Source organism: Dermochelys coriacea, chromosome 1 (assembly GCF_009764565.3).
Source record: "Dermochelys coriacea isolate rDerCor1 chromosome 1, rDerCor1.pri.v4, whole genome shotgun sequence".
Lineage (NCBI taxonomy): Eukaryota > Metazoa > Chordata > Testudines > Dermochelyidae > Dermochelys > Dermochelys coriacea.
In genome coordinates, this window is record NC_050068.2 from 333,502,766 (window position 1) to 333,522,098 (window position 19,333).

The 19,333-nt window shown below is 40.3% G+C and overlaps 1 protein-coding gene across 1 annotated transcript in view; it reads right to left on the minus strand.

Annotated features, from left to right (window-relative positions):
* CACNA2D1 (calcium voltage-gated channel auxiliary subunit alpha2delta 1) overlaps positions 1-19,333 on the minus strand; it is a 682,696-nt gene that overhangs the window by 576,519 nt on the left and 86,844 nt on the right. The window contains 1 exon segment of the mRNA XM_038369134.2: positions 732-848. Within this exon segment, the coding sequence (XP_038225062.1) occupies positions 732-848 (117 nt within the window).

A 19,333-nucleotide genomic window follows, 5' to 3' on the forward strand; every position in this document is an offset into this window, starting at 1 on the left:
GTAATTCAAAACATAAGGGATCATGGGATTAGAACTGAGGACAGACTTCTTATAAGAAGTTCAAGGTGAATTTCATTTACACTGAAGGTGGTTGAAATATGGAATAAAATGGCCAGTCAGTAGTAGAATAAACACACTGTGAAGCTTCAGCAGACACATGAACACATTGTTGGCAGAGGGAAATCAGGTGCTACCATCATGGAAGACATGAGAGTTAAAAAGATGAGGCGATAAAGGCTAAGTGATTTACTTAGAGATGCATCTTATATGACCCAACTTTCCCAAGGTGTCTTTCTCAAAACATATCTACCCAATGGATGATGTACAAATATTATAATAAGTTACCTTAGAGGATGCAGTATTCAGTCAATTTTTCAAGATTACTAATGACTGTAGAGTACTATCATCTTCATGTCATGAACATTCATGTGCACTTAGAGGAATATTTTCCAACATATTTACCTTTTGATTTGCCATTTGGCCCGGGTCCCTAATGTGTCAATCAATAATATAAATGTCTTCCCTATGTCAACTAACTAATGAGTTGATTTTCTATCATGAAGTAACAAGCCATCATTCTGCATATGTCACATCCTGTATATATCAGGCTGACACTGCCCCTACATTTATGAGCAGCAAAAACAACAACAGTAAAAACATGCATCGGTAAAACATGATGACTCAAAAAGAATGAGAAATAAGTAGAAGAGAGAGATCCAGTTAGTACTCACCACCAGGGCTTTCGATCTATTACTCAGTAGTTTTTCAATATCTGTGGCTGCAATTTCCACCAATTTACGTGCATTGTTGGCTTCCACTGTATACAGATTGTTGTATTTCGTATAAATCTGCATGAGAAAATGAAATCATTCAGAACTACCACATGGGTCTCTTTATTTACATTGTAATAACAGCATACTGGTCTAGTGGATTGAATACAGGACTGTGAGCCAGTAACTCTTCAGTTATTATCCATTTCTCAAAAAAACTACGTTAAATTGGGCAAGCCACAGCCTCTCTGCTTGAAAATTGTGTCCCCATTGATTTGGGGATTATGTGGGCATAATGTAGGACTGAATTTATTATCATTATTGTTAATATTAACACTCAGCACTCATGGAGTTATTATGATAATTATTACTAATTATTTGCATTGCAATAAAGCCTAAAGGATCAAAGATCAGAGCCACTCTGTGCTAGTCACTGTGCACACATATAATGAACAGACGGTCCCTACCCCAGGGAGCTTTGGATTTCTAAGTTTCAGTTTCCCCATCTCTAGAAAGGATATTGTAGTTACCTCACTACTATCCATCTCACAGGATGGCTTAAGGATTAGTGCCTCTGTTAGTCTTCAGCGATCTAGAGTACTATGGGATCAATTCTGCAAGGAGATGAGCAGATCAAAATCTGTGGGATTTAACAGTCCTCCGCATCCCCAAGCAATGATCTGTTCCTTTCAGGATTGAGCCTTAAAAATGATGGCTCTCATTTTCAAAAATGGTTAAGTGATTCTGGGTGCCTCCAGTTTTTTGTTTTGTTTTGTTTTGTTTGGGAGGTGGGGGGGGTGTAAGATACTTGACCTGAGACCTTAAAGGGCCCTGACTTTCACAAAGTGCTGATCATTTCCTATCTGAAAATCAAATGCCTATAAAAAGAACCTGAAGTTGAGCAAAGAAATCACTGATGTATTGTATTCTTCCTAAAACATTAAGAGACAGATACTCAAGGTGAATCAATGTAGCACTACTGAAGTAAACGTATTTATGCTGATTTCTACCTCCTGATGATCTAGACACTTATTTACCTTTATTTTAGTAAGGTATATCGTTCACTAGGGGTTTGTTTGTTGTTTTAATATTGTCCTTACTTCCATGATTTAAAATTCACCGTGGTGAGGGAGTACCTAGTTCTGTTATTCTGTGGTGTTTCTAAGGGGGATAACTACCAAAAAAACAGAGAGGACTGGGGTTTGTTTCTGTTTTTTAAAGGATACCCCCTTCTTCCTACACAACATCCTTAAAGGGGGAGAAAAACCCTAACAATAATCTGGAAAAAGAAAGAGTATGTACCTTATGGCTAGATGGTGAATGGGGAAAACTAATTTATGCAACCAACAGATGGTCTGAGGTCACACAAGTGCTTTGCCTCTCTGAAACACTGCCTGATAGGGGTTATACTGTCTTGTGGGAAGTAATTCTAGGCACACACACAGAAACAGGTCCAACACTAATTCACTGGCCGAGCTCCAGCAGAAAGAGCTCAGAAACTATCCAGCAGACAAATTCTACCAGCTGTGCCAGGGTTCTCAGGGTATAGCTGTATGGTGGCTTTAAAGGGACACACCAATATAGGGATCTGCCACTTGCAGCTGGTGGATTTTGAACATTGCCAGGTCTGACACCATTCTCATGAATGAAACCAGTCAAGTCTTGTCAGTTCTGTCATTCACATGAATTATCATTAATTTCAATCAGTTCTGATTTCCAGAACACTGGATTATATACTTTTTTTTAAATCAACCTTTTTCTCCCTCAAAACTGATTTAAAAAGAAAAGTGTTTTAATTCTTGCTTTTGGGACGAAATCCCCCAAACACCTATAGAAAATCCATCACTGAAGCCTAGGATTACATAAGATCTCACAAGCAAATATAAATCCACTGTGCTGCAAAACGCGGTGATTCAGTCACGGATGCTTCTTGCTCAGTTGATAGGCAGCCAATGCTCCAGTGAGGAGCAAGAGGAGCACACTAAAGATCTCATGACTCATTTTGCAAGTCTCAGTGTCTTGGTCGAATTCCAACATGGCTAATTATCTCATGCCTTCCTAAAGTTCCCACTTCAGGTCCAAAACCAAATTAGACATCATGGACAAGATAGTCAGATGGCAAAGCATGTACAATTAGAGACAGATTTTATAAGGAGCTTAGGTCCTACTTAGTCATCTAAATAAAGGCTGGATTTTCAAAGCTACTCATCAACCAGCAGAGACATCATCCAGCCAATGTCTTCTGAAAATCTGGCCCTATTTTTGTAATGACAAATGCATATTTAGCTACATTAGATAGGATAACAAAACCATAGAAGGGATATAAACTTTTTCCTTCAGGGCATAAACCAACTATTAATTGATCCGGGTTAGATAGATCATGTTAAAAAATATAGAATTTAGATAAGTTAGATGCATTCAAGTTGGCAGGGACTGATGAAATTCATACTAGGATACTTAAGGAACTAGCTGAAGCAATCTCAGAACCATCTGCAATTATCTTTGAGAACTCAAGGAGGGGAAGGGCAGGTCCCAGAGGACTGGAAAAGAGGCAAACACATTACCTAGCCTTAAAAAGGGGAACAAAGAGGACCTGGGCAATTATAGACCAGTACGCCTAACTTTGGTAACTGGAGAGATACTGGAACGAATTATTAAACAATCAGTTTGTCAGCACTGAGAGGGGAAGAGAATTATATTATAAGCAATAGCCAACATGGATTTGTCAAGAAAAAAATCATGCCAAACCAACCTAATTTCCTCATTTGAAAGCGTTACTTGCCTAGTGGATAGGAGAAAGCAGATCTGATATGCCTCTATTTTTTTGGGAAGGCTTTTGACAGAGTCCTCCATAACATTTTCATAAGTATCAGAGGGGTAGCCGTGTTTGTCTATATCCTCAAAAACTTCTGATGCATCTGAAGAAGTGGGTTTTTACCCACTTATGCCCAAATAAATCTGTTAGTCTTTAAGATGCCACTGGAATCCTCGTTATTTTCACAAGCAAACTTGGGAAATGTGGTCTCGATGAAATTACTATAAGGTGGGTGCACAACTGGTTGAAAGACCATACTCAAAGAGTAGTTAACAATGCTTCACTGTCAAACGGGGTGTGGCGGGGGATGGGGAAGGGAGATGTATCTAGCGGGGTCCTGCAGTGGTCTGTCCTGGGGTCTGGTTCTATTCAATATTTTCATTAATGACTTGGATAATGGAGTAGAGAGTATGTTTATAAAAATTGTGGATGATACCAAACTGGAAGGAGTTGCAAGCACTTTAGAGGACAGGATTAGAATTCAAAAGGACCATAAAAAATTGGACAACTAGACAATCAACAAGATGAAACTCAGTAAAGACCAGTACAAAGTATTGCACGTAGGAAAGAAAAAAATCAAACATAAAATGTGGAATAACTGGCTAGGCAGTCATACTGCAAAAAAAAACCTCCAAGGGTTATAGTGGATCACAAATTGAATGAGAGCCAATAACATGATGTAGTTGCAAAAAAAAAAAAAAAAAAAAGCTATCATCATTCTGGAGTGTTTTAACAGGAATGTCATATGTAAGACATGGAGGTAACTGTTCCACTCTATTCAGCACTAATGAGACCTCAGCAGGCGTATAGTGTCCACTTTTAGAAACCACACTTTAAGAAAGATGTGAACAAACAGGAAAGAGTCCAGAGGAGAGCAACAAAAATGATATAAGGTTTAGAAAATGTGACCTATGGGAGAAGTTTAAAAAAAACCTCTAGGCATGTTTATTCTTGAGAAAAGAAGACGGTCTTCAAATATGTTAAAGGCTGTTATAAAGAGGAGGGTGGTCAATTGTTCTCCATGTCCACTGAATGTAAGATAATAAGTAACAAGCTTAATCGGCAACAAAGGAGATTTAGGTTAGATATTAGGGAAAACTAGAAGGATAGTCAACCACTGGAATAGGTTACCAAGGAAGTTTGTGGTATCCTCATCATTGGAGGTTTTTAAGTACAGGTTGGACAAACACCTGTCTAGGATGGTCTAGGTTTATTTAATCTAGCCTCTCAGCAAGGGAGGGGTGGAGTAAATGAACTCTAGAGGTCCCTTCCAGCCCTATGTTTCTATGATTCGATGTGCGTTTTATCCCATAATTGACCACTACAGAGTTTCTTTTACCTTGCTCTGAGGCATCTAGTGCTGGCCATTGTTAGAGATAGGATAATAAATTAGATACTGGTCTGATCCAGTCTGGTAATACATATATCTACATTTCTAGCCAAGTACTCATCATGACCAAGAGCCTGGTACATTGGAGAGAAGGGACACAAAAACTGTTTCACAGGACTGCCAAAAAGACCAAATCTGAGCTCAGTTTTGTAATCTCAAGAGGTCTGGATTTAAACAAACTGCACCAAACCTACCAGGATCTTCTATCAATAGTCAATACCAACCTTGACCACTTAAGAGACAACCACTGTAAACTTAGTGATCCTCATATAGGCAAAGCCTCTCATTTTGAAGCCAAATGCATTACCATAGGCACTAATGAGAGGCAGAGCCATTATGGATTTTAATGGATTAATAACTGTACAACAAATATATGATTAAAATGTTAATGAGATTTTACAAAGAAATTAAATCAATTTGAAATAATTTTTACTCTTCCAGGGTGTCAAAAGAACCATTTTTCATTTATTTGAAATTTTTCATTAAAATTTTTGCTTTTGAAAATTTCCAGTTTTTCATTTTACCCATGCCTTTCCCTCACTTTTGTTCTTTTTCTTTCTAGAGGGAGGCAAAGAAAAAAAAACTTTTTTTTTTAATTTTTGGGTTTCATTGGCAGGCAGGGAGGGGGGGATGTTTTGCAAAAATTTCCATTTGAAAGAAAAATAAAAATAAAATGCTTATTTTTGATTACAGGAAATATTTAATTCCAAACTATTGAATCAGCTTTGCTCTATTAAAATAAACCACCACCCAAAAATACTTCAGACATATAAATATATGCAAAGCCTCTTTGTGCACATCTGGGGTTGAGAGTGGTGTATGCAGGTCTTGAGCTTTTGATGTAATAAGTTCTAGGGGTAATAAGGGAAATTAAATTTTTTCCCCAATTCACCAGTTATAAAAGTGTCCTAGCACTGAGTGTTCAATCGCAGAGTCCTAAGAGAGGGACCATGTATGGTGCTATCACATGTGCCTGCAAAATGCAGGATGTCGCCCACAGAACAAAGCACAGCACTAGAACCTCACTTGGTCTTTTAGCCTTTCAATTCACTGCAATATTTAAATACCCTTTATTGGTGGGGATTTGTGGGAAGTTGCAGGTAACTGAATAGCAGTTTAGCCAGAATGCTGGGTACCACTTTCAGGAACAAGGAAACATTTTCATCTCCCTTCCCCTGCTCCTACTCCAAGAATAAACCACATAATTATAAGCTTTGTATTGCACTGAAGTGAACTGTAGCTCACGAAAGCTGATGCTCAAATAAATTTGTTAGTCTCTAAGGTGCCACAAGTACTCCTTTTCTTTTTGCGGATACAGACTAACACGGCTGCTACTCTGAAACCTATAAATACAGTGGAAATCCAACAATGCCAAACTGGAATCCTTTACCCTGTTCGGTGAAAAGTCTTCACTGCAGGCACTGTGGGTCCTACAGATGAGAAGGGCTCACTCTACTGACATTATTTCCAGAGACGCTGCCTCTTTGTCAGGGATTTAAAGACATTCTGTTGCCAGGTGACCTAACCTGGAAACTGGTAAGGCAGGGATAAACATTTGTAGGATGCTATAGTATTTCATAGAGCACACTGTGCTTCTTACCCGCCACTAACTCCAGCGAGAGATATACCCCACTATTTATTGAACACAAACCTATTCCAGTTCTTCGGGGTACTCAAAAATGTTAACACACTTCCCGATCTTCCTCAAATGTGAGGCCTGTCTAATCTAGAAAGGCAGGAATAACGGAAGAAATAGTCACTAATTACTTAAAATAGGTTCCAGAGTAGCAGCCGTGTTAGTCTGTATCTGCAAAAAGAAAAGGAGTACTTGTGGCACCTTAGAGACTAACAAATTTATTTGAGCATAAGCTTTCGTGAGCTACAGCTCACTTCATCGGCTGCAATTGCAGTGGAAAATACATGCATCGATGAAGGGAGCTGTAGCTCACGAAAGCTTATGCTCAAATAAATTTGTTAGTCTCTAAGGTGCCACAAGTACTCCTTTTCTAATTACTTAAGAGTTTCTTACATAATTTGTTTGCTTGCTCCTCTTTTCCTTGAATTCAGCTTTGATGCTGCAGAAAATTAGAGCAGCAAGAGGAGGTTTCATTATCAGCCAGGCAGCAGCAAACTTTTCATTCTCAAAGCCTTCCACCTAGCCAGTCAAACACAATTAGCAAAAGCTCATCTCTAATAGTCATAAAGGTCCTTATCAGCTAAGGTGTGTTTATTCACCTTTCAAAATGCAATTTGGCTATCTATGGGGCTTGTTCTAAAGAGCTGATTTGAATACATTTTATTATATTGCTTTCACCAAGTGAATGCAAGTTTTCATTAGATTTTACATCTAACTTCATTTTCAGTACTTTAATCACTAGTGTTTTACTAAAAGCTCTTCAAATTGACAGTAAAATATGCCATTTTTTATGGAACAAAACCTCATTGCATGGATAAGTGAAACGGTCATAGAAAGAAAAATACACTCATTTCTCTCTGAAGTCAATAGCCATGTGCTTTTCCCTTCAAGAGAGAATGTATATTTATTCAAAGATAATGAACCATAGTTTAAAAAAAACAAAAAAACAAAAACACTTCAGCATGAAACCACACAAGAACAATAGTCTAATGTGCTGAAGATTAGAAGAACCAATACCCCTACAGAACAGTACCCCTCTCCACTCTGGCTTCAAGGGCATATTTACAAATGCCTTACAAAAAAGACATTCTCTCTGCTTGCTGCAGGGAGGCTAAGGAAAGCCAAACATTTTTATATGAATCGAGAGTGAATTAAAGATGCACACTCATTGAGGGCCCTTATTATATTGTGTCTTGCATATGGGGTATGCTACAACTGAAATTCCATTGAAATAACTTTAATATATTATAATCATGCAGAAAAGTTGGTTCCTCCCACAAGTTTCCAAGAGCATTGGATGTGCTCCCCTTTCAATGGCTAGCATCCTCTGCATTGTTTGCACAGATTGCCCAGCAACACAAAATAAAGGCGTACTGAATCATTCCAAACTACAGCTGAATTCCTCTGAACGTTTTCATAGGAAGGCTGAATTGTTTATTCTGTTTTGCAACTACTTCCATTTGTCTCTGTGTACCTTGTGCAATGCAAATTTAAGAAACAAAGGATCCTTTTCTTAGGAAGCATGGCAGTGTGGTTAAGGCACTGGACAGCGATTTGGGAGATGTGAGTTCTATTTGCAGATTTGCCACTGGACTTCCTGCATGAATTTGGGCAAGGCCAGATTTTCAAAAGAGCTCAAGTGTGAAGCACCCACAACTGATCTCTGTATACCTCAGATACCTTTCTGTAAAATAGGGAGTATAGTACTTGTCTACATCAACACGATGTTGTGAGGATAAATTTATTGATGTTTATGAGACACTCAAATACTGCAGCAATGGAGGCCACTCAAGTACCCAGATACTTGTCTCAGTCCAGTCTTGCACTGGTGCAACAATACTGGCAATAATTATTGGACTACTACTGATTTCTATCTGTGATGCATTATATTGTTCAAAATTAAAATCCATAGCATATCATGCTGACCAAGAACATCTTGTTGTTTAGTTATACTGCCCTCTCTGTTGGTATCCATTTGTCAGTGACTGTGAGTCTTGAACCCTAGTCTATAGGCTGCGTAAGAGTTAGAAAATCCCAGCCTGCCACCCAGCAACACATGAAGAAGGCCTAGAACAGCAGCTGAACTCTAACAGAGGGCTCCTGTCGTGGAATCTGATTGGGAGGAAACCTTGAAGGGGCCCCAGCCCCTATTTAATCCAAGCACAGGAACAGGAAATTGTCCTTGCAACAGGGTTCTCCCTGCTCAAGACTGCTTTCCCTGTAATACCTGCTCCGACAGCCTGCTGTTCAGCTCCTAGTAAATTGATGCTACCTCTTTCCTGACACCGGAGCCCCAGTTTGCCTTCTGGCCTGTCTTAGACTCTGATCTCCTGGTAACCTGGTCCAACCTGACTCCTGCTCTGACCACTAGGTCAGACTGCCCAGTCATGACAGATACTTAGAGTGTAAGCTCTTTGCGGCAGGGAGTGTTTGTACAGCACCCAGCACTATGTGGTCCAGGGCAATGACTAGGGCTCCTTGGTGCTATAGTAATACAAATAATAAAGAGTAAGAATCGTAAGAGTACAACACAATTCCTGCTATTGACATGAAGAACAAAGAAAAGGATAATTCTCATCTTTAATGGAATATTGTAAACATAAAAGTCACACAAATAAAATTCCTTACCTCGGTTCCTAGCACTACTTTAGAATGTTAAAATGAAAATTTATCTAATTGGCTAGTCACCACTCTTTAAATTACAAGTTTATCTCATCTTGTACCAAATTGTACATGATCTGTGTGATCTGAGTGGTTTCATGAAATGGTGCAGTGCTTATGTGAGGAAGGGGTATGGGAGACCTGAGCTGGAGTCCCTGCTCTACTACAAGCTTCCTGTATGACCTTGGGCAAATCATTTAGTCTCTCAGTGCCTTGGTTCCCCCATCTGTAAAATGGGGACAAAACAATACTTTCCTAATTTGCCAGGAGGAGTAATGTATTAAGATTGTGAGTATCGGGGTCTGCAGCAGAACCAGTCTTCAGGCAACCTAATGAGCAGAGCTGCCCTGTAGTAGACTGTCCGAGTAGCTACTGTACCTGGCTGATGGCAGGAGTCAGCAGACCAGCTGTTCAGTCAGCAGCAGTTCAGTAATCGCTCACAGCATTCACCCATTGCGGTAACAGCATCTGCCCTTGCCTTGAACCCAGCCAGGCCCTGGCCTGCCTCATGCCCAATAATCTGGCTCTGATCCTCAACTCCAATTTCTGACTTTGGCTTTAACCCTGGTTCTGGCCTCTGACCCTGGCTCCTATTCCTGGCTACTGACTCCTGCTCCAACTACTAGGCACAACTTCCCACATCCCGGTCACTGACAGTGAGGTACTACAAAACGGGGGTGGGGAGAGCACGTATAAATTTCCAGCACTGCAGAATATTTTGTTTAATTCATAACATTATTTCTGTACAGATTAGGTTTCTTACACCTCTCAAAATAAAGGGTTCCATCCTGCTGCCAATGAAGGTAATAAAGAATTTTGTCATTGATTTCAGTAGAAACAGGAAAACTCCAAGAATAGACACATTCACCCTAACCTATTCTAGAGTGTCCCCTTATTATTATTTCTGATTTGCCATTATACTGCACACTTTCCTTGAATCTAGTCTGTAGGTAGCTCCAAGCACTAAAGTAAATAATTCCTGTCCTCCTACTGCCCATAACAAATTCCTGAAGTAATACGAAAACTCTCTCTATTTAAGTCCATGGCCTGAGGCTTTTACGTATGACTACCTAACTTGTTTGCAACTAACTGATTCATTATAGAGCATAAACTGCAAACTGTAGCCACAAATCTTCACCAAATTGTTAAAAATGTTCATGCCAAGAAAATCAGAGAAATCATGTTGAACATGGCTTCCTTTTTTTTAAAATCAGATACAAAGTCTAAATAAAATTACAGTAGTTTCCTAGCAACCCACAGATGTCTTTGTTCTTGAAATTCTTATCACCACCACAAAGGAAGAAAATGCCCCAATATTTTACATTATTTGTTGCTTTCTTACAATACTAGTCATAGAGTGCCGTGGTGATCCAAGCTGACATGACAGGGCAGACAATTTCTATATCCAGGACATCTCATTAGTAGTGATGGATGTACTAGGAAGTTCTAGAACTATGACAAGAGAGAGTCCACTCCTAACAGATACATTCAACAATTTTCAGGCAGACAGCAGGGGCTTGATCCTGCAAAGTGCTGAGCAATCTGTCCTGATCCAGCAAAGCACTTAAGCATCTGCTTCTCTCTAAGCTCATGGGTAGTCCCAAAGTCACAAGACTACTCATCCGCTTACAGTTAAGAAGGGGCTCAAGGACCACTTTGCAGGATTGAGACCTTGCACAGCTTTATCCTTGTCTGCCAGGTGCTCAGCCTGGAAGTCTGTAAAGGCAAGAAATTATTTCCATGAGCTCAATTTCATATGCATCTAATATCTCAAAATAGATATTCAATTCTTCACCAAGCACACAACAAAAATAAGGGGGAGGGAATGTTCTCTTCAATAAAAAAAAAGATTTTTCAAAATATCTCATTGGATGTCATACTGATAACAAACAATACTGTAATATTCAACATGTTCATATCACTTTTCAACCTCTAGTCAACTTCGTACTTTTATGAATATCTTGCAAGCAAGGATCTTACAAAATTAAGCCGTATAGTCTCCCTGGGAGGTACATATTGTCCCTGTTTCACAAATGTAAAAACGGAAGCCCAGAAAGGTTCAGTGGCTTCTCCAGCATAAAACCATAAATTTGGTGGCAGAGTCAAGAAGAGAACCTAGGAGTCCGTACATCTCAACCCATGCTGATAATAGATGCTCACAACTAAATGTGGGAGAATATCAGGATCAGGACAATAGAAAACTTGAGCATCCATAGCAAAGTACTTCAATAATCCTTCACTACTGACATATTTTGGCTAAAGAACATTTATTGATTTCATTGATACACAGGGCAAATCCTATCACAGTGCAGGGGTCCAGCACAAGCTGAAGCCCCATACCAACCCTCTACATGGGGAAGAATTTCACTCACAGAAAACTAGATTCCCTTTCCAGCATCTGACTGACTAGTACAAGCTTTTGGAAAAAGGAAATCCATCCCCTGCTGCTATGAGAGCAAGCAGAAAGCAAGTGTCATAGGAAGCTGGAATAGGATGGTTTGCCACTTATACTTGTAGGCATGATTAAAAACAAAAACCCCTCCATATGCCAGGAATAGTAACATGCTCAATAATTTCCCAGCTCATCATGCAGAAATAATTGAAAGTATGGTAATGCCAAGTCACCCCTTCCCCTTGAGTCTGAATGAACTTTGTTAATTCAGCCATCTATGCTTAGATGCTTATAACCGACTTCACAAGCTTGAAGAAGGAACACTTCAAAATGCCAGTTTATTGCAAAGGGAGCTGAGGGAGAGTAAAATGTGCAAGTTATAAATGAGGCACCCAGTGTTTTGACAATCCCTTAATTTCCATTCGGATAATAAGATAACATGCAGATGCGTCTAAAAATTTCCCAGCCTGCATTTCTAAAAGTGATTTAATTTCACTGACATCTTGACATCAGTTAGCAACATGTAAGCTCGACAGAACTTAATTTGGAGGATGATCTTAATAATTCTCACTCTTTTGGTATTTGGTTTCACATAAAACTATATAGCAGTGGCAGGGATGTCTCTTTGGAGCACAATATTGTTAACACACTGCTTTCATGTTTTGGAGACCACTAGTTACCCTATCCTATCTTGTCTGTCTCAAACGCTACCCATTGGGCTCTGTAATTCACCTCAGTGAATGCATGAAATGCCTATTTTCGGTGCCTGTGTTCATTGCCCTCCCACAAAAATCCCTTAATAATAATGCTCATCAATGATAAGGCTTTACATGTTTAAAAGAGCCGTGCAAACCTCAACCACTTAACCTCCACAACAGCCTTAGGGAGCTAAGTATTATCCTCTTTTTTACAGATGAATTAAGAGACACAGACTGTGAGTGACATAAGGCCACAAAACAGCTTGGTGATACATCCAGGATTAGGATCAAGAGATCTTGAGTGCCAGCTCTATATTATATCAACTCAACCACACTGACTCTCCAGTAACAAGCCCTGCAGTATTATTACTCCTGAGGGAATTCTATGCCTTGCCCATGCACAGAATTCATGTCTCCCACAGATTTCTTTGCTTCCCCACAGAAAAATGACTTCTGATGGGGAAGCAAAGGGAAGTGCAGGCACGTTGTTTTGGGTACCCGGAGCAGCCGGCATAGAGGTAAATCACTGCAGTGGGAGGGCGGGGAGGGCTGGGGACTCCCTGGCTGGTGGCGCCTACCTTGCGCCAGGTTCTGCTGCTAGTCCCAGCTGGGCTGGGAGGTGGGAGAGAACAGAACTTCTTCTTTCCCTGCAAGGAGCAGCCGGGTCTGGGTCAGAAACCTCCCCCAGCTGCAGGAAGCGCCGCACTTTCTGCCCCCATTGCTCCTCAGCAACGGGGGGAGAGGTCACAGTACGGGGAGCTGCTCCTCCATCCACCCAACCCCCATGCAGACAGATGCCTCCCCACATAAACATACCCACCCGCCAAGCCCCCCCACTGCATCCAGACCCCCATCCCTGCAACCAGACAATCCCCGACACTTGAACCCCCAGCCTGACAAGCCCCACCCCTGAGCACCCAGACTACCTCAACTCCCTGTACCTGGCCCTCCACCCCACTGAGCCCCAACCAGCTGCACTCAGACCTCCACCCCAGCACCTTCACTCCCGCTGTTGAGTCCCCCTCACCCAGACCCCCTCGCTGAGCCCCATTCCCTCCACATCCAGACCCCCGCCACTGAGCTGCAACCATCTTCACCTTGACCCCCCTTGCAAAGTCCCATTCCTCCTGCACCCAGAATTCCACAATGAGCCCCTGTGCACCCAGATCCCCTCGCATATCCCACTAAGCCACTCACACCCTGACTGCCCAACACTGAACCATGTTACCCTACACCTGGATGCCTCAACACTCATCCCCTCCACACTTGAATCCTGCTGGGCTGAGCCTGACTGCCGCACACTTGGATCAGGGGCCAGGGCTGGGAATGCATGTGAGATTCTGCCCCTCTCTTGGTGAGCCTGGTGAGGAGAGGCAGGGGTGTGTTTCTGGGGCAGGCCTAGCCCTTATACTACGTCAGGGTCAGGTACAGTCTCACCATCGAATCTGTGTCTGGAGGGGAGTGTAGGCTGCAGGTTGATTTCCCACCTCCATGAAGCCAGTGGCCAGTGCTCCCCACTCCCATGCTGAAGCTTGACAAATAAAATATGCAAATAAAATACATCCTTCCCATCATTTCTCCAAATCAATCATTTCCATCCCTAATATTATTTCCCCCTGAGCAAATGATTTTTACTTTAAAAATATCTGAACCAAAATAAAATGCAAAGGCAGAAAACATCAACTAGTAATGTTCACTATCATATATATGGGTGGGGATAAAGAACAGAACTGGTTGAAAATAAATGGAAATTTCAAATAATTTTTGAGGTTGAAATTTGGAATTTTGGTCTTTTTTTAAAAAAAGAAAATTTTAAAAAAAATTTCCTCCAATTTTTGAACAGCTCTAATAAAGAACTAGTTTAACCTTCTCTGCGACTCCTGGGACTTTAATAACAGCATGCCTCATGAATATCATGCATGACTCACTATTGCTACATCAAAAGGGAAACTTTCAGAAACTAGCTCTCCTTGGAACAGTATCTCTAAACTGCTGTTGTGTTCAATTAGCCTGTTGCTTGAAAAGGTTACACGGTGTAAAATGTTATGTGTTGCCACTGCATTTTATAGTACAGCTTCTGTGTATTTGTCACATCAAAACTTCTAACACAACCACATTTTTACTTTGATATTTATGTAATATATGCTTCTTGTCAATCAGTTTGAAACGGACAAGCTAGTGCATTGCTACGGGTCAACTTGCCACTCTGAGAACTCGATTTCTGAGTTTTGTAAGGGTCCCTCCTTTTCTTTCTATCCCCTTCTGCTAGAGGTATATTAGCAACTAATGTGGGGAATTAGAAGCACACTTGTCACCGTTTATTAAATTATAAAAAAATGTCAATTAGCTTAGTCATAGGCCTATGCTGTGAAAGGTCTAATTAAATTGGAAGCTATACACACATTTAAAAAATAAACAATAACTACTTGTGTACTTAGCTCTACAATTCAAGCCATTTTCCACTCACTCTTGAGCAATGTGGCCTTGGTTGTCCAGAACTAAAACTAACATGGGTTTGCACCTTTTCTGAATAAACTTTTTTTGTTCCTATTGAAGAAAACGACTGAAGACAATGGGATCACCTGGGTGCTCAGCACTTCTGAGGAACAGGCCCCTTATTTTGGTACTTTATTATGGATTTAGGAGCCTATCTATATATTTCCCAGAAAGCTTAAAAATACTGCTTGCTCACTATGGCCTGCATATCATTTACACTAGGGTTGATTTACACTGACTTCTTAAAGTGAACAGCAATTACCCTTATTTCATGTTAACAACACCTGTATGCTGCCAGAGCAGTTTAAAGAAGCCTGGGTGTAAATAAGAATCTGGCCCCTAATATTTTTCTTTTTTTAAGGCCAACAACTAGAGTTACCAACTTTGAAATGCAAAAAACAAAAAACAAAAAAACCCAGCACCACTCCCACAAGGCAAGACTGCCTTAACCCCAACCACAAGACAATTCCGCAACCCTGCCTTCCATAGCCACTCTAACAAGAGAGGTAACACATACATATAATATTGATAACATCTTATCTCTCCTCACTCTCGCGTGACTCAAACCCTCTCTCAGACATTCGCATGGCGCACTTACATGTTGGTGGGCAGACAGCTGTTGTATTTTCAACAGTTTTGATTGATCACTTAAACTGCAGAATTGGGAACACTACAGCATCTTTAGCTGGACACAAACTTTTAACATTAGATATCCCAGTGTATTTGTCATAATAATGCAAATCTTTAGACCCACATTTAAAAAAAATCCAGCAGATTAAATTATTTTTCTGGCAATTGGCAAATCCATTAAAAATAAAAAGCCAGGGCAGTCAAATACCGGTCAAGGGTAACCTTGCCTACAACAATTGCACTGTTTCATGTAACACAACAGTAGAGGACATGATGTTTCTAAAACTAGACTGGCTCTTTATTAAGAGAACTATTTACAGAGGCATTGTAACTGAAGCAAGCATTCAAGCCATATGCACACAGACTGACTGCTGGTGCCTCCTCCAAACTCTCCCCTCCTGCAACCTGTGGTCCTCCCTTTCAAGTGCCAGGGAGGTTGCTACACGTGCAAAATCTTGTAACTCTAGATCACCCTGCATGTTGTGCTTCCCTATGAGTTCTTTCCCATTGTTATTTTAGTAAGAAACATGTACTGAATCAGAAATGGGACAGTATCAGGATGTGAGATTGGTAACGAAACCCACAGTGCTCTTTTCAAATGGGAAACTGAACAGGCAAAAAGTGATCACGTTTGCGTCCTTTATTTCTCATGTATGATGTATAAAAGTGGCTCAATATTTTTTTTCCAAATCAGGTTTGCAGGCTTGATTTTTAAATTAGGTATCAGACCAGAACCTCAGCTGGTATAAATCAATGTTACTCCATTTACTTCGGTGCAACTACTCTGATTTACAGCAGTTGAGAATTTGGCCTATCAATCCAAGAATTCCCCTCCTTGCCAAGGCAACCTTTGGAGGACTGGAACTGAGATGAGGACACCACAGTTAGTAGAAAATCTGTGTTGGCACTTTCCCAGTTCTCAAGCTAAACCCCCTAATTAATGTCTGGGAAAACTGCACTGAAAAATGCAGATTAAAAACTATTTTTGGAAAACCACTTTGAAGTCATTCCCATACAGCATAAATAAGCAGCAAAAGGCACAAAGATGAACTACAAAAGGAAGCATACATATTAAGCACAGTCCCTCTTAAGGGTAATAATAACTGTAGTGAATTAATAGTCATCCTATTGCTTATTCCTACAGCTAATCAATAATTCATAAACTGTTTAGATGAAGGATGCTTTGTTGTTAAAGCACTGGACTGGGATTCAGGAGATCCAGGATCTATTCTTGGCTCTATCACAGACTTCCTGTGTGACCTTGGGCAAGTCAATCTCTTTGTGCTCAAGTTCCCCATCCATAAAATAAGGATAACAGTGGTTCCTTTCCCTGCACACACATATTTTGGCTGTCTTGTCTATTTAGATTGTACTTTCTTCTGAGCAGGGGTTTCACTATCTGTATGCATTGCACATACCATAACGGGGACTCAACCTTGTTTGCCAGCTATAGGTGCTATACTAATTAGCTATAGGTGCAATACTAATTAATAATAATATTAATACATTTCTGTTGGCCAATTGTCCAAAAGCAGCAACAATTTTCTCAAATGTATTCACTGTTCAAAGTTATTCACCAAATCATTTCTATGCATTATTCTTGGTCTTTTATAAGTCTTAGAATGTTCATAAGCAGTTTATTGCAAGTATTTAATATTAAGCTGCAGCACAAAGAATTATGGGATATGGCCCCAGAAGTCCTAATGACACAAATGAGTGAAAAGAAAAGGAGTACTTGTGGCACCTTAGAGACTAACAAATTTATTAGAGCATAAGCTTTCGTGAGCTACAGCTCACTTCATCGGATGCATCATGAAAGCTTATGCTCTAATAAATTTGTTAGTCTCTAAGGTGCCACAAGTACTCCTTTTCTTTTTGCGAATACAGACTAACACGGCTGCTACTCTGAAACAAATGAGTGAGTGTAGCACTGGGAAGGATGCAGTAACTCCCTCTGAACTCAGCGGTTGTCCTTCCACTGACTTTAGTGGGAGTTGCATCAAGCCCTAAAATTATTAAACATCTATTATATGTGCTAGCTGTGATTTCCAAACCCTTATCGCTTAGTCAAATCAGAATGGATTTTTCTCTAGAACACAGACATTTATTCTTCCTAAAGCCTATTTCCTGGCCAATTTACAGCTATCTACTCCCCTCTTTCCCCCGCCTCTCCCCACGCACTCCGGTGCTACAGCTGCTCACAAAAAGTCACTATTATTTTATAATAGAAACAGTGTATTATTTTTTAAATCTCATCATTCTCGCCACCAAAAAAAGAAAAGAAAAAAGAGAAAAAAAAAAGAAAAGACAACTATTTTCATCTCAAAGTTTCCCAAAAGTGTGGAGACTAAAGGGCTGATTTAAAGCCCTTTGAAGTCAACAGAAGTATTTTCATTGACTTAAGTGGGGTTTGGGTCAAACTCTAGCCCTGGAAATTTAGCCTAAAAGCTGCATGTTTCAAAAAGCTATGAGCAATGAAAAGCAGGTTTTTTGAATAAAAGTGCTAGCGCACCCTAACTGCAGAATTCACAAGCGCTTTATCTTTAATATATGTTAATCTCTGATACAACAAGACTGGGGTTGTGATACATGAAGGGGGAAGGCGGAGTAGCTACCTTTGATGGACACCCAGCCAGCCAGTTAGCTATAAATCCATCTTGGTGTCTGTTCTCTGATTGGGAGAAGAGTTAACAAGCCCACAGGTAAAAGAAATGGAGTGGGCACCGGACCAAAAGAGTCAATAGGCAGGTAAAAAGAACAGAACAAGAGTACTTGTGGCACCTTAGAGACTAACAAATTTATTAGAGCATAAGCTTTTGTGGGCTACAGCCCACTTCATCGGATAAATAGAATGGAACATATAGTAAGATATAGATATAGACAGACAGACAGACAGACAGACACACACACACACGGTGGAAGTTGCCATAGAACTTTTTAAAATTGGGAAAGAAACTTTCCTTTTGTCTGTTGTTCTCTGGGCTGCAGCAATGCTATGTAAGGCTTGAACCAGATATGAAAATTCATTTTCCATACCTAGAAGAAATTATTTGGACAGGGAATGTTTAGTTAGATACAATCAGGTTTATTTTTTAATTTTGGCTTTGTGCTAACCCCTGATGCTTTTGTTTGCTTGTAACCTTTAAGCTGACCCCCCCCGCAAAAAGCTAGTTGGGTGCTTAATTTTTGGAATTGTTTCTTTTAAGGTCTAGTAAAAAGCCTAACTTCCAGATGTAATTTTTTCCTTTTTGTTTTTAATACAATTTACCTTTCTTAAGAACAGGACTGGATTTTTGGTGTCCTAAGAGCTTTGTGATGTTGTTTGATTAGCTGGTAGCCAAAGCTAATTTCCTTTGTTTTCTTTCTCAGCTCTTCCCTGGAGGGGGGGGGGCGTGAAAGGGCTTGAGGGTACCCCACAGGGAGGAATTCCCAAGTGCTCCTTCCTGGGTTCAAAGGGGTTTGGTTTTTTTGCATTTGGATGGCGGCAGCACTTACCAAGCCAAGGTCAGAGAAAAGCTGTAACCTTGGGAGTGTAATAGAAGCCTGGAGTGGCAAGTATTCATTTTTAAAATCCTTTGGGGCCCCCACTTCTGCACTCGGAGTGACAGAGTGGGGATTCAGCTTTGACAGGGGTTCATTTCAGAAGAGATGTAATTAAGCACTAATGGAACCATAACAGTGAAATATGGAGTCTCATTTTAAAAATCGGAAAGTGAAAGTGTAAATAAGAGAAAAGAGCAATTCCATAGGTCACTCCTTACAGGGTCTTACATTCCCATTTACAAAGAAAGGCAATTAAAGTCTGTGGATACAGAAAAAAAAACCACACTGCAGTATAGATCTTT